Source organism: Triturus cristatus, chromosome 3_1, assembly GCF_964204655.1.
Source record: "Triturus cristatus chromosome 3_1, aTriCri1.1, whole genome shotgun sequence".
In the NCBI taxonomy this organism is placed as follows: domain Eukaryota; kingdom Metazoa; phylum Chordata; class Amphibia; order Caudata; family Salamandridae; genus Triturus; species Triturus cristatus.
Genome location: NC_140583.1, coordinates 615,768,393 through 615,780,823, shown reverse-complemented (window position 1 = coordinate 615,780,823; position 12,431 = coordinate 615,768,393). Strand labels below are relative to the sequence as shown.

Genomic DNA, 12,431 nt, shown 5'->3' with positions numbered 1-12,431 from the left:
TAAGACAAAATCAATCTTTCACGGGTTACACCTCTAACTCTCTACAGATGCTTATGCTGATGTTGTTCTTTTATTACTTTCCCAACCTCACACTTCCATGCCAGCCTTTTTGAATGAAGTCAAATCATATTCTTTAGTTTCGGGATACAGATTAAACAATGACAAGTGTGACATTTTGACCTTATCTAAATATACTTTTAAAGAGGATTTCTCTCTTTCCAATTCTACTTGGAGTCCCCTTCACATATAATATCTTGGCATATGGTTCACTTCCTCCATTAAATCATCAATTACTCTTAATTTTAATAAATGTATTGAGAAGCTCAGCTCTCTCACGACTAAATGGCACCCTTTATATCCCTCATGGTGGGGTCGCCTTGACACCATTAAAATGATGTTAACGCCTATTGTCCTCTATCTTCTCTCTAATATTCCAGTACCCATTCCTACAAAATGGTTTCACAAAATTAACTCCATTCTTACTTCTTTTCTTTGGCTGAACAAAAAACCTAGAATGTCCTTACTAAAGTTGTCGCGTCCGAAATCTGAAGGAGGTATCCGCTTCCCTGATTTTCGCAAATACCATAAGGCCTTTTTACTTACTTATGTATCTAAATGGTTGTCTGTTCCTTCTCCTGATTTACCTCTTTGGATCGATTTAGAGACTTTCTTTATTTCCCCATTTTCATTTCAGGAATATTTATCCTTTACGAGGAAACCGCAAAAATTACACATGCCTATTAAATACTTGTGCAACAGTTTGAATAAACTTCTTCATGTCGAGCCACACGATTTTAATACACTTCTCAACTCCACCATATGGCATAATAATTTTATTTGCATCAAGAAATAATGATTTATTGGAAAATCTGGAGAGATAGAGGCATTTTATGGGTACATCAGTTATTTGAAGATGACACCCTTCTCACTTTTTCAAAAGCTTGTTCTCTTTTTCACTTACCTTCATCATTTTCACACAAATTTCTTACCCTTTGCTCTGCCATATTGGATTCTTACTCATATTTTCAATCCTTACCCCATACCCCTCCGTCTCTAGATCATGCCTGGTCGAACATCCTCTGTAGAGCGCCTAAAGCCTCCACTTTATACACTTGCTTATTATCCCCACTTTTACCAAGACCCAAAATAAAGATTGACGTTTCCTGGGAGACTGAATTAGGCATAATTTGGCCCATATCTATATGGGATAAGATCTGGACGAAAATTAGAAAGTCTTCCAGAGCAGCTAGTGTCACACAACTTTTTTAGGTCTCGCGAGCCAAAGGCTCGAAGAGACATTTTATATGTGGGATTTTCAAAGTGCTACCCAGTCTTTTGGCTGGCCTAAACCTTGAGTGCACGAGATCACATGCACGTGCACAGCTGCTCCTCTGCTCATTGCATTCCCCCCTCCCTTCTCACCCAGCCCTTTGAGGCTCTGCTCCATTAGTTTCACTTTCACCGCTTTGACCCTTGCATTCCCCCCTCCCTTCTCACCCAGCCCTTTGATGCTCTGCTCGCATCTCCCTCCTCCCTGGGCGTGAAGGGAGACAGAGCCATCCTGCTTGATTAATGGCTTTGCATTCCCATGTGTTCCCGTAGTAAACATGCCCGAGGCGCCAGCCGAGCACAAGGCTCACGGAGACATTCTCTTTACCCTCGTTTATGGATAGCAACCGTGGAAGTCTTGCCTGTGCCGCATTTGTGATTACCTTTTATGGGATCACCACCTGTGATTGGCTTTTTTTTAGTTTGTAGCTTGTTACTTCATGCTATTTGCGATTTCTTTGCACCCTCACTTCTCTACCTTTTGCCTGATGCCATATTTCTGCCCCCTCTAATTTCAGGTAATGCTGTTTCCGCCACTGTGTGACCCTTACCCTCTCCCCGCCCTTCTCCATTATTTTACTTTACACAGCGGGTTTGAAGTGTTTGCCCCACTCGCTCAGACTCTGCCGCCAGTTCACAGATACTCTGCCTGAACCCTCTCTACTGTTCAACTCTCTTCCTGCTGCTCACCCCACAACCCCTGAACCCTCTCTACTGTTCGGAACTCTTCCTGCTGCTCACCCCACAACCCCATGTCACCTTTCTACTGACGTGTTGTTGTGAGCCAGATATAACAGCGGACGCTGATTGCCTCCACAGCACACATGGCGCTGACGGCTCCGCGTTCCATTCACTTTCAAAGTGGCTTCACGCTGCGCTCTTCACCCACCAGGCAACATCTTCCTTGCGTCACCGCAGACAGAAGCCAGACGCAGCGTTGGCCCTGCTCCAGCAGGATCAATCTGGTTCGAAGTGCCACGTTCTCGAGGGAATATAGGTTCAGACCATTTTGACCACAGATTATTATTACATCGTTTTTTTGCTAAATTGACCCTATTCTTTATCAATCCTTCCGAGATTATGCCTGTGGCAAACAGTAGATTTCAACGCCTCGTCAGGAGAAAAAAGCGTTATATAAAAAAAAAAACGCACAAAACCTATATTTTTCTGCAATTTGCAATCATTTTAATGTACCCTATACTTCCCTACCACCACATTCTTTATCTCATAATCGTTATAGGCCTGGGTAACAGGATCATATACGCTCAGTCAGATTTGTCTCGTAGATTTTGGATGCTTCTATTCATTGGCGAAACACACTACGAATACGAAGCGAGCTTACTGATCACATGCTGCTGGCGGAGGTACTGGGTGACGTGAGGGCTGGCTTGGCCCAACCAGACTCGAAATACACATGCGCGTAAACACACACTATATATGCAGACAAATCATTGAGTGTAGTGAAGTGTGTATCTACTATTCTAACTCCACAGGCGCAGTGATACCGGGATAGGTTGTTGCGTGGTACACAGTAAATATCGCTGTGCTTTTAATTTCTGATACACCCGCTCCAAAATACCTACACACTCTTTGAGGACTGGTCCTCACAGGACTTATGTCCTCACATCGATGGCATTTCTCTAACTTTGTCAGGGTTTACTAACACTTAAAAAATACACAGACACACACACCCCAACCACACTGCTTCTGTATACATCTACAGAACGTGTACCGTGTGTATGAGGAAGTCTTCACTTGTGTTCTACCACTTGTGAGTTTGAGGGGTACTTTGACACCTACCCTGGCCTGTTATTTGTGTTAGAATAATTGCACTGCTGCTGCCTATAGACAGCAGCAGTGCAAGCCTTCTAACACAAATTCATGGACGCAATATTTTCATGAAGCTTCGTTAAAACCATCTAGCTACACAAAAGCAAATATAAATGGCGCTGGCCATGCTTGTTATTGCATACAATCAGATTTTTTTTCATGAGGAAAACAAACACTGCTTGCTTCATTGTTGACCCGTCTACAAAAGACATGAACATAACACATTTTTCTTTACCTTATGGAATGCTACAGGACCGGTTATCAAAAGTACCACAGTTACCAATACCACTGAAAATGTACGTTCAGTCACCTATCTGCTAAAGATTGGACTTTTGGCTGTGCAAGAAGGATATCTTAACTTGCCCTCATTCACAATTTGTGCTCGGTTTGATGTATTTTACTTGGTATGCACACTCGGTTTACTGTCCGACTGGACCTGTCCCCTTATTTTTACAGGGCACATAAAGCAGGACTCCGTCTCTTAATTCCTTACATACTAAGCTGTTTTGGGCGATAATGATGCTAAATTCACGATTCGTGATTAGATTAAATAGACTTCATAACCACATTCCTCTGCTAACTCTGCCGGAGACCTGCAGAGGTTTGTTTAGCAGCAGTAACCAGTGTTTCACCTGACGAAGCTGCCGAGCGTCTGGTTTTGATATCTCTGGGCCACCGTTGCGGAGTGTTGGGTGGAACCACAGTGGGGTCATTGGACTCCAGCGCAGGGGGAGGGACTGCAAAAGGGCCACGTAAGATATGCCTCTTGCGATTGGGAGCTTTGATAGGCCCTGGCCTCTGAGTTCATGGTTCAGCTAGACTGTTTTCTGAGCCTCTGGATGCTTGTCAAGTCAGTCTTTGTCCTTGAGATATCTCTTTTAAAATGGGGCATTTGTTTGTGCCCGTTTTGGCAAGGATTTCACAAAATATCACTTTTGTTTTTGTGTTCTCTTGAAACACTAGACGTTTCAAGAGAAAACTAAAAAAACAAGCATTTTCAATGCCCTAGTTCTCGCATTTACGCGAGTTTGAGCTACTGGCATTGTACATGACAACGCCTTTTATTTAGGTTTTGGTTTTTAAAACATAAATAAAAGGCATTATCATTTACAATGCCAATAGCTTAAACTCATGTAAATGCGAGACCTATTGCATTCCAAATGCTTGTTTTATTTATAATCGATTGTTGCTAACACCAGCTTCCCTACATAAAATGCATTCTGGCACTTCCAATACTTGTTAGTCTTGTTCATCCCACAGGCAAATCTTCAACACTTACTTTTTTCATGTCCACAAGTCTTAGTTTTGGAAATCAGTCTGGTCCTAAATTAATGCTATTTTGGGACGAACAATCCTGTTACATTTGCAAATAATTTTCTAGGTAGCCTCTGCAATGGTTGGAATAAGCCAAGAACACAAACGCAAATCATTGACCTGTTAGTGGCTATGGCGTTTCAGCAGATAACAAAATATTGGAAGGATAACTCCAAACTCTTGTATTTAGCTTGGTGGTACTCTGTTTGCCAACCACGGCCCGTATAGGGCATGCCACCAGGCGGTGACGTGGGGCGGGGGAGGGGCGGGGTGGGGGGTTGTAAAATGCGGCAAACAGACGAATGAATGCAGCGCGCGCAATAAAATTTGTTTTTTTCATTACTTACCTGAAATTGTCCGTTTGCTGCATTTTACAACCCCCACCCTGCCCATCCGCCCTAGGTCACCGCCCGGTGACAAGCCCTATACGGGCTGTGGCTGCTGTTTGCCATAATCAGACTTGACACAACTTTAGTTTTTCCCATGTCTCCGAAACGAAAGAGATTACTTTTATGGTCTCCTGTTACGCTGTTTTTGGATGAAAGTGCTCAAAGATCCTTTGCTCCAATACCAAGTATCCAAGAAGTTGCTCAACCCCCTTGATTTCTCTGGTTTTTATCATTTTTTCTAATCTTTATTGATCAAATGTATTTTTGTTTTAATCATACGCTTACACATTTTTGAACCCGTTTTCCTTCTCTCTACCCTTTTCACCTTTGCCATGAATTTTCTTTTCTTCTATGACTACTTGCCTATATGCCATTATTGATATGTTCAGTATTGTTTCCTTTTGATGTTATGTTATTTGATATGTTGTTGTTTCCTTTTTTGACATACTCTTAATAAACTTATCTTTTGAAACTTAAGAAGTGGTAGAAAGTTTAGCTGCTGCAGATCTGGGTCTGCGATTAGAGGACAGCCTAGTAAAATGCTGTGCCAGGTACGATGGGTGACCAGAATAAAAGATTTGATGTAAAATGCAGAGAGAAACAATTCTCTTTTTGCCTGTGCAGATGTTTAAGTTCATCAGAAGAAAGTTCCTATTTGCCAATTTCAAAGATGGAGCAAGTTGTGACGTTTTGTGTATACTGACGTGTGAGTAGATTTTTCGTGGGAAGACTATGATAAGTTCAGTGAGAAGGCATCTATGCTTGGGCCAATCAAGGGGTGAGCGACATGTGTCTGAGAGATGGCGAATTAAGCTAGATTGAATAGGATATAAACTGTCCCTGGTTCACCCAAGGGATACCTACCCTAGGTGAAATGAAAGAAGAACAGCGCGGAGGTCAACAAAATAGAAAACTTTGTCCTGCTACTTCAGTGCCAGGAAGCGTAAAATAACTTGGCGGTTTAATCTACAGGTAGGATTGCTATTATAAAGTGACTCGAACTTAATATTGAAATGTCAGGAAGAATTCTCTTTTTTTTATGGAAGAGGCCTTTTATCTCCAGGCTCGCGGCTGTTTCTAATGCTTCACGCATCAAAGCCTCGCGCCTCGTCTCCTTGCGCCCCCTCTAGGTTCTTTTAATACCCTGACGTCATGCTGAGATCTTTTTTTGTTTTTAAAGGTCACAAGCTCTGCTTGAAATGCCAGGAAACCTGTAGGAAATGTGTTGGCGACTGGGACACCTGCACCGTGTGCCGGGATGGATTCAGGTAAGACGGGGGCTCCGTTAATTTCCACACTCCTTGTTTCTATCAGAATGGAGGAGCCCGTGGAATCAATCGCTTTGGAGACGCTCTCTAGAAAGGTTAAAGCTAGAAATTATACTCATTTGCATACAAATCTTGACATTCGGCTGGCAGTGTATTTGGTGAAGTAATTCTCCCATTGAAAGGTTACCTGCACATCATTTCAGAAGGGTAAGGAGGAATGTAAATGGATTCTGTTAATATGTAAAGGGCTTGGCATGGTGATTTCTGTTTAAATAGATTTTCCACAGTCTACTACAGGCAGGGCTTTAAGTGGGCCGGGTCCTGCCGGTGCTCAGCACCAGCAGTTCTAAAAAGCAGGTGCCGAGACGGGCTCCTATCGGGCTCTCCATTTGTGTCCTCACTCGCAGGGTGAAAATAAACTTACCTCTGCAACAGTACCACCCTTCGCTGCTTTTGATGTAACTTTAAAGAGACTCGTTATAGTTCTTTCACAGTCTCATGATTTCAGAATGGAAGCATTTTCAATATTATGTACAACTTTCTTATTTATCTTATGCAACTAACAACCATTGGCAAAGCCTATCGTCCTGGCTTGTTTTAGGTACAACGTTACTTGTATTATTATACATATAGATGTAATGTAAGAAACAGCAAAATACCAGACGGGTGGCACACTATGCTAAGCACAGATTTTTAGCTGAGGTGTTTTTAAGCCACGCCCTTAATTACATCGGCCACGCCCCTTTGTGAGACACCCCAGTTTTTTCATCCCACTTAAAGCCCTGAGTAGAAGGGCACCTACTTGATGCTTTGTAGTCAGTATCAAATGTTTTCATTAAAGAAAAGTCAGGAGATAAAACTCGAGCGCCTTGGAAATTGGGGCATAGGCTGAGAATAGGGAACTTTGCACAGTGCAATACGGGGCATATGTTAATAACATGAGCCATGTTTACCTTGCGTGGTTTGACTTGCTTGGTTTGTTCATGGTGACGTCAGCTTATCAATATAGGGGCCTTCCCGCGCGCTACATGGCAGCAATAGTTTACCCAAGTAACTGGTGTCCGCACTTGGATGGATGTATGCCACGCTACAAATAGCTCTTTCATTTTGGCCCGGCAGCTTTCCATCACGTAGCTGTACTGGCAGCAAGCACGCATTGGTGAGCACACCATATCCATTTGCTAAGTCATAATGAATTCTCCTTAAATGTTTGCTGAATGGGGAGAGAGCCTACTTTGTGCAGGACGGGTGTAATATGTTAACTCACTCTTAAGATAAAGGCAAACCTAACAGAGTAGGGAAAACAGTTTCCCTGCACCCACGAAATCGCACCAACTCTGTATTACCAACCCCGCAAATGTATGGTAGGTGGAACATCTAAATCTAGCATGTGGTACCACAGACCAGCTTGTCAGAAATCTTCACGACGTCTAGGTTAAAAACATAATTTGAGGCTATCTAGATTCTGGACGCCTCTTATGTTTTTGCCATACCAGAAGCACCTGTTTTTTGGAATTTAAAAAAAACATGTGTACTTCAGGCTGACAACATGGCATCTGGCGTTATCTAATGGCATGGCAGCCGTAGCAGCCTGTCAGTTGAGGTTTAATAATTTCCAGTTGCAAAGCGGGAACATATTTCCCCCTTAAGGGTTTCAAAGCGCTGTGGGCCGTCGGGGAGATTAAGTGGGCTATTGCCCAGAGTCACATGGTACTGAGCTGAGCTCCCGCCGGCGCCGTGCTCTAGAGTCAGACACTCTGGCCGCTACCTCACACCTCTCCCCTCTTTATCGACAGTATCGGAGTTCTGCCTCCCATTTTTCAGTGTTTAATGAGTGTCTGTCCGACTGAGCGGTCACCGGCCTGGCAAACGCGCATCTTGTCAATGCCAGGCAGGCAGGTGCTTCACATGCGCTAATGTGCCGGTGCCATGTAGAAAAGATTTACTGGACTGACAACCTTGAGGGCAGGGACTTAATCAACCTGGGAAATCCCTGTTAAAAATTCCCACCCTGGGGCTTGGGGGCAGTGTCACTGATAACATTAGCTCTGTGCGCTTTAGATTTAAGCGGTAACTCCCAGGACTGACAACCAGTGAATCCTCACACCACCTCTTCCCAATATGTTACAGAGTGGGGTAAGATCAGGGCGGTTTCTTCTCGAGGGATGGGGCAACGACCCCCCCCACCCCCTCTCGCCCGCCCGGGTAAGATGAGCAAGTCTCAGTGACCCTACCCAACCCCACCTTATAACGAGTTAGGAAAGGTCCCCCTGTCATTGGATGACACACAACAAGGTGAGCCAAAGAGAGGAAGTGGCTGGATCTACCAGTTTCTGATTCCAGAGGCTGCCTGAAACTTCCAGCACCCTCACAGGCTGTCATGACACCTCCCACCACCTGCTAGTGCTGCCTTCTTTGTTGTGCCCTTATCACTGCCTAGACCCAGCAGTTAAGAGGTTCCTTTGAATGTTTGAGTTTGTGTCTATGTATGAATGCATGTTTAAGTATTTGCACATGTGTGCTTGTTAATAAGCGCGTGTAAGTGTATGCTTTATGTGCATGTAAATGAGTGGGCGTGAGTATCTGCTCAAGTGCGTGCTTGTGAATTGGCAGATGTGAGTATGTGCATGTCTGTGCTTGTGAATGGGTGGGTATGAGTATGTGCACAAGTGTGTGCTTGTGAATGGGTAGGTGTGAGTATGTGCACAAGTGTGTGCTTGAGAATGAGTGGAAATGAGAATGTGTGCATGCACTTGTGAATGCATTGGAGGGAGCTTGTATGATTATGCATGTTATTATAAAACCTCCCTGCCCAACAACTTACAAAAATTAACCAGCCACTACTGATGGCCATGTAAGCTGCCTCTTTATTAATGAAGATGACAGGCTTGCTTTCATTAATATATAAATACATTTTGCTGAAGCAATGCGGGCCCTGGAACCACTTGGCTTCGGTCAAAATTGCCTACTTGTCGTCACCCACCCAGTGGTGGTATTGAATGGAAGTGGCGGGGCAGGGAGTTGAAAAAAAAAAAGTTTCACTTACCTCTGCACAGCCGCCGTCTCTCCTGCATTTTCTCTCCTGCATTTTGCTCGCTTAGGAAGCAGGAAGCACATAGGTTCCCCTAAGCCAATCACAAAGCTGCTGGCACCAGCATGATAGCATCATTGTGATTGTTCTGAGCAGCCTGCTTCGGTGCTTAGATAGGGAGTGGGAGTCTGTGCATGTTCTTCACCCAGGTTGTGCAATACAGCCAGGTGGAGAACATGATAAGTGTGCATGACTGTTTTACTGACCCAAGACGGCCGGCCAAACCATCATGCGCACTTAAGTGCACAAACCACTCCTCCCCCTGCTGGCTTTGATGACAACCAAGCCATGTCCTGCCCTAAAACTGGCTTCGGCATGTACCAATCAATTGTAATCCATTGTGTTATTATCAATTTATTATATTCCTTTTTTTCAGTGCTGAAAAGCAGTGGGGCGATGCTCCTCCACCTTAGCTTAGCAGCCGCCTCTGCACCCACCCCAGCCTCCCTGTGTGACCTCTCTGGCCATAGAGAATAGGAACGTAAATTCATATAATTGCAAAACTGTAGCACTTCATTTGCAGCTGAGGTTGGGAACCTAAGCAATTACTGACAGACCGCTTCAAAAAATCAACTTGCTACAGTAGAATAAAACCTAGAAATACAACGATGACACTACGTTAATAAAAAAGCAAGACTCCAAACTGGATGCGGAGAACTCAAGCTAACACTAAACGGAGAGGCTACATACTGAGCGCACAGGTTTCCCTGTGTCTAGCATGAACAATGTATGCAGCCCGATGTTTTACTCTGCATTCTGGTACTTGTGGTAAAGTTTATATCATTATAAATGCAAGACAAAAAGTGCAAATAGAAAATCAGGAGTGGATGAGCTACTCACATATGGAAACAGGAAACTTGAGAGGTCTGCAAATTCTTAGAGAGACCAGGCTGACAATTACGGGTAACTGGACTGAGCAAAGAGTGTCAAAGGAATTTACATAGAAAGCAGTGTGTTTACCAAAGCCATCTCACATGGGTCGGAGGCAGAAGCCCCATGAAAGCTCAGTTCCTTTGGGCTCGAGGGCTCAAGAGGAACACGAGTTGAAACAGAGCCTGACCACTGGCTCAATCCTTCAGTGTCTCGCCCACTTCTTTATGCTTCGCTGTTCAAAGGAACTGTGCAAAGAATGAATCTTGTGAATGTTAAAGTAGTGATGTCAGCAGATGCAAACATTAGAGGAAATAAGGGTAACAAATAACTCCCAAGTTACATGAATTAAGATGAGGGTTAAGGGATCAGACAAGTTAGAAGTAGAGATAAGTATTTGGAGAGCGAGTTGGAAACAACCGATCCTCTGTTTATTAGAGTTCAAGTGGCAGTAATGCAAACTAATCCAAACCTGACAGGGGGCATATTTCTACTCAGCCAGTGCCTGGTCAGACACCCTTTTGCAAGCAGGCATCACAGGCGGATATGCAAGTGTGTGTATTGTGGACTCTTATTGGCCTTTCTTGGATCCTACCTGTAGATAGACAAAGTGGTTGCTTATGAATTTCTGTTTATTAGTAGGCAATTGTTAGAAATGGGGGTCTCTAGTTGGCAAGAGCTTGCACCTTTGTCCAAATAGGGACCCTTCTTCCTAGTCAGGATAAGGGAGTTACACTCCTAAAATAACCCCTGCTCACACCCTTGGTAGCTTGGCACGAGCAGTCAGGCTTATCTTAAAGGCAGTGTGTTAAGCATTTGCACATAACCAACAGCAATACAGTGTAAGCACTACAAAATGGCACCACACCAGTTTAGAAAAATATCCAATATTTTTATATACTTAAGACCAAATACGAGTAAAAATCCACAATATAGTACTTTAAAAATAAATCGTTCGCAAGATGTCTTTAAATTGCACAAATACGTTGAAAACACAGTTCGTACGAGTCGGTAGCTTGGTCTGAGCCTATCGCGATGCTGAAAACAACAGAGTCTCGCAGTTCCAGCTGACCGCGTCGGTACGGGTCAGCAACAGCGTGAACAGACTCAGTAACAGTACCTTTCTTGTTGTGGCTTACACGGAGGTGTGAGCCGGTCATGGCGTCTGTCGCGGTTGTGGTGCAAAGTGGAAGCGGTGCAGGGCGTGGTGTCCCTTCGATGTGGTGCAGTTCGAGGTTCGGTGACGATCGTCCAGACGGCGTCGGTGAGACCAAGGCATGCGGTGCAGGGTGAGACGGTGCTCGATGTGGTGCTGGCAGGTTGCGATGCAAAGTGGAAGCGGTGCAGGGCGCGGTGTCCTCTCGATGCGGTGCAGGCAGTGGCTCAGTGACGATCGTCCAGACAGCATCGGTGAGACCAAGGTGTGCAGTGCAGGGTGAGACGGTGCTCGATGCGGTGCTGGCAGGTTGCGATGCAGGCGACAGAGCCGGTTGGCGGGAATTGGCGTTGGTCGACCCGGATGGCTGTGCGGGACGAGGTGGTCATGGGTGTTGAGCCTGAGGCGACCGTGTCGATGAGACCAGGCCGGCAAAGTGAAGTGAGGCGGTGCGGGCTGCGGTGTTCACAGGTCACGGTGAAGCAGCGGCTTTGTGGTGGTGGCGTCGGTCGTCGTCGTCAGTGAGACCAGGGTTGCGGTGCGAGCTGCGGACGGTGCAGTCTGCAGTACCTTCAGGTCACAGGGCCAGCGACGGAGCCGGTGACAGAGTCGGTCGCGGTCCCCTTTCTCTGTGGCAACTGAAACCAGGGGTTCCAGGAGCGGTACCCAGAGGTTGGTGAAGTCTTTGCAGTCCCTGAGACTTCTGAACAGGAGGCCAGCTCGATTTCAGACCCTTGGAGATACTCAGCATAAGTAGAGCAAGTTCAGTCCAGTCCTTTCACTGCCCAAGGCAGAAGCAGCAGCTGCAGGCCAACCCAACAAAGCAACAACACAGCACAGGGGCAGTACTCCTCCTGGCAGCTCTTCCAGCTCTTCTTCTTGGCAGGTTCCTTGATTCCAGTGAGATCTAAAGTCTTGGGGTTTGGCCCCAATATTTATACTAGCAAATCCTTTGTTGTCAGCAGGCAGAGGGGCCTGTACCTAGTTCAAACCAGTTCTGGGTGCATTCTGCCAGTGTGCACCTTCTTCCTTTGTCAATGTGGGCCAGGGTCATCAGACGCACCACAGGAGGTGGTGCCAGCATTGTGGAAGGCAGGCACAGCCCTATTCAGACCCAGGTGCTACTCCTCCCACCCATCTATTTGCAGATAAGTCTATTCAGCACTGTGCTGACTCACCCTGTC

The 12,431-nt window shown here is 45.2% G+C and overlaps 1 protein-coding gene across 4 annotated transcripts in view; it reads left to right on the top strand.

Moving 5' to 3' along the window:
• PCSK6 (proprotein convertase subtilisin/kexin type 6) overlaps nucleotides 1-12,431 on the top strand; it is a 1,413,069-nt gene that overhangs the window by 1,320,452 nt on the left and 80,186 nt on the right. For all 4 annotated transcript variants that reach the window (XM_085644552.1, XM_085644551.1, XM_085644550.1 and 1 more), the window contains one exon: nucleotides 6,043-6,130. In XM_085644552.1, the coding sequence (XP_085500678.1) occupies nucleotides 6,043-6,130 (88 nt within the window). The remainder of the gene's footprint in view (nucleotides 1-6,042; nucleotides 6,131-12,431) is intronic.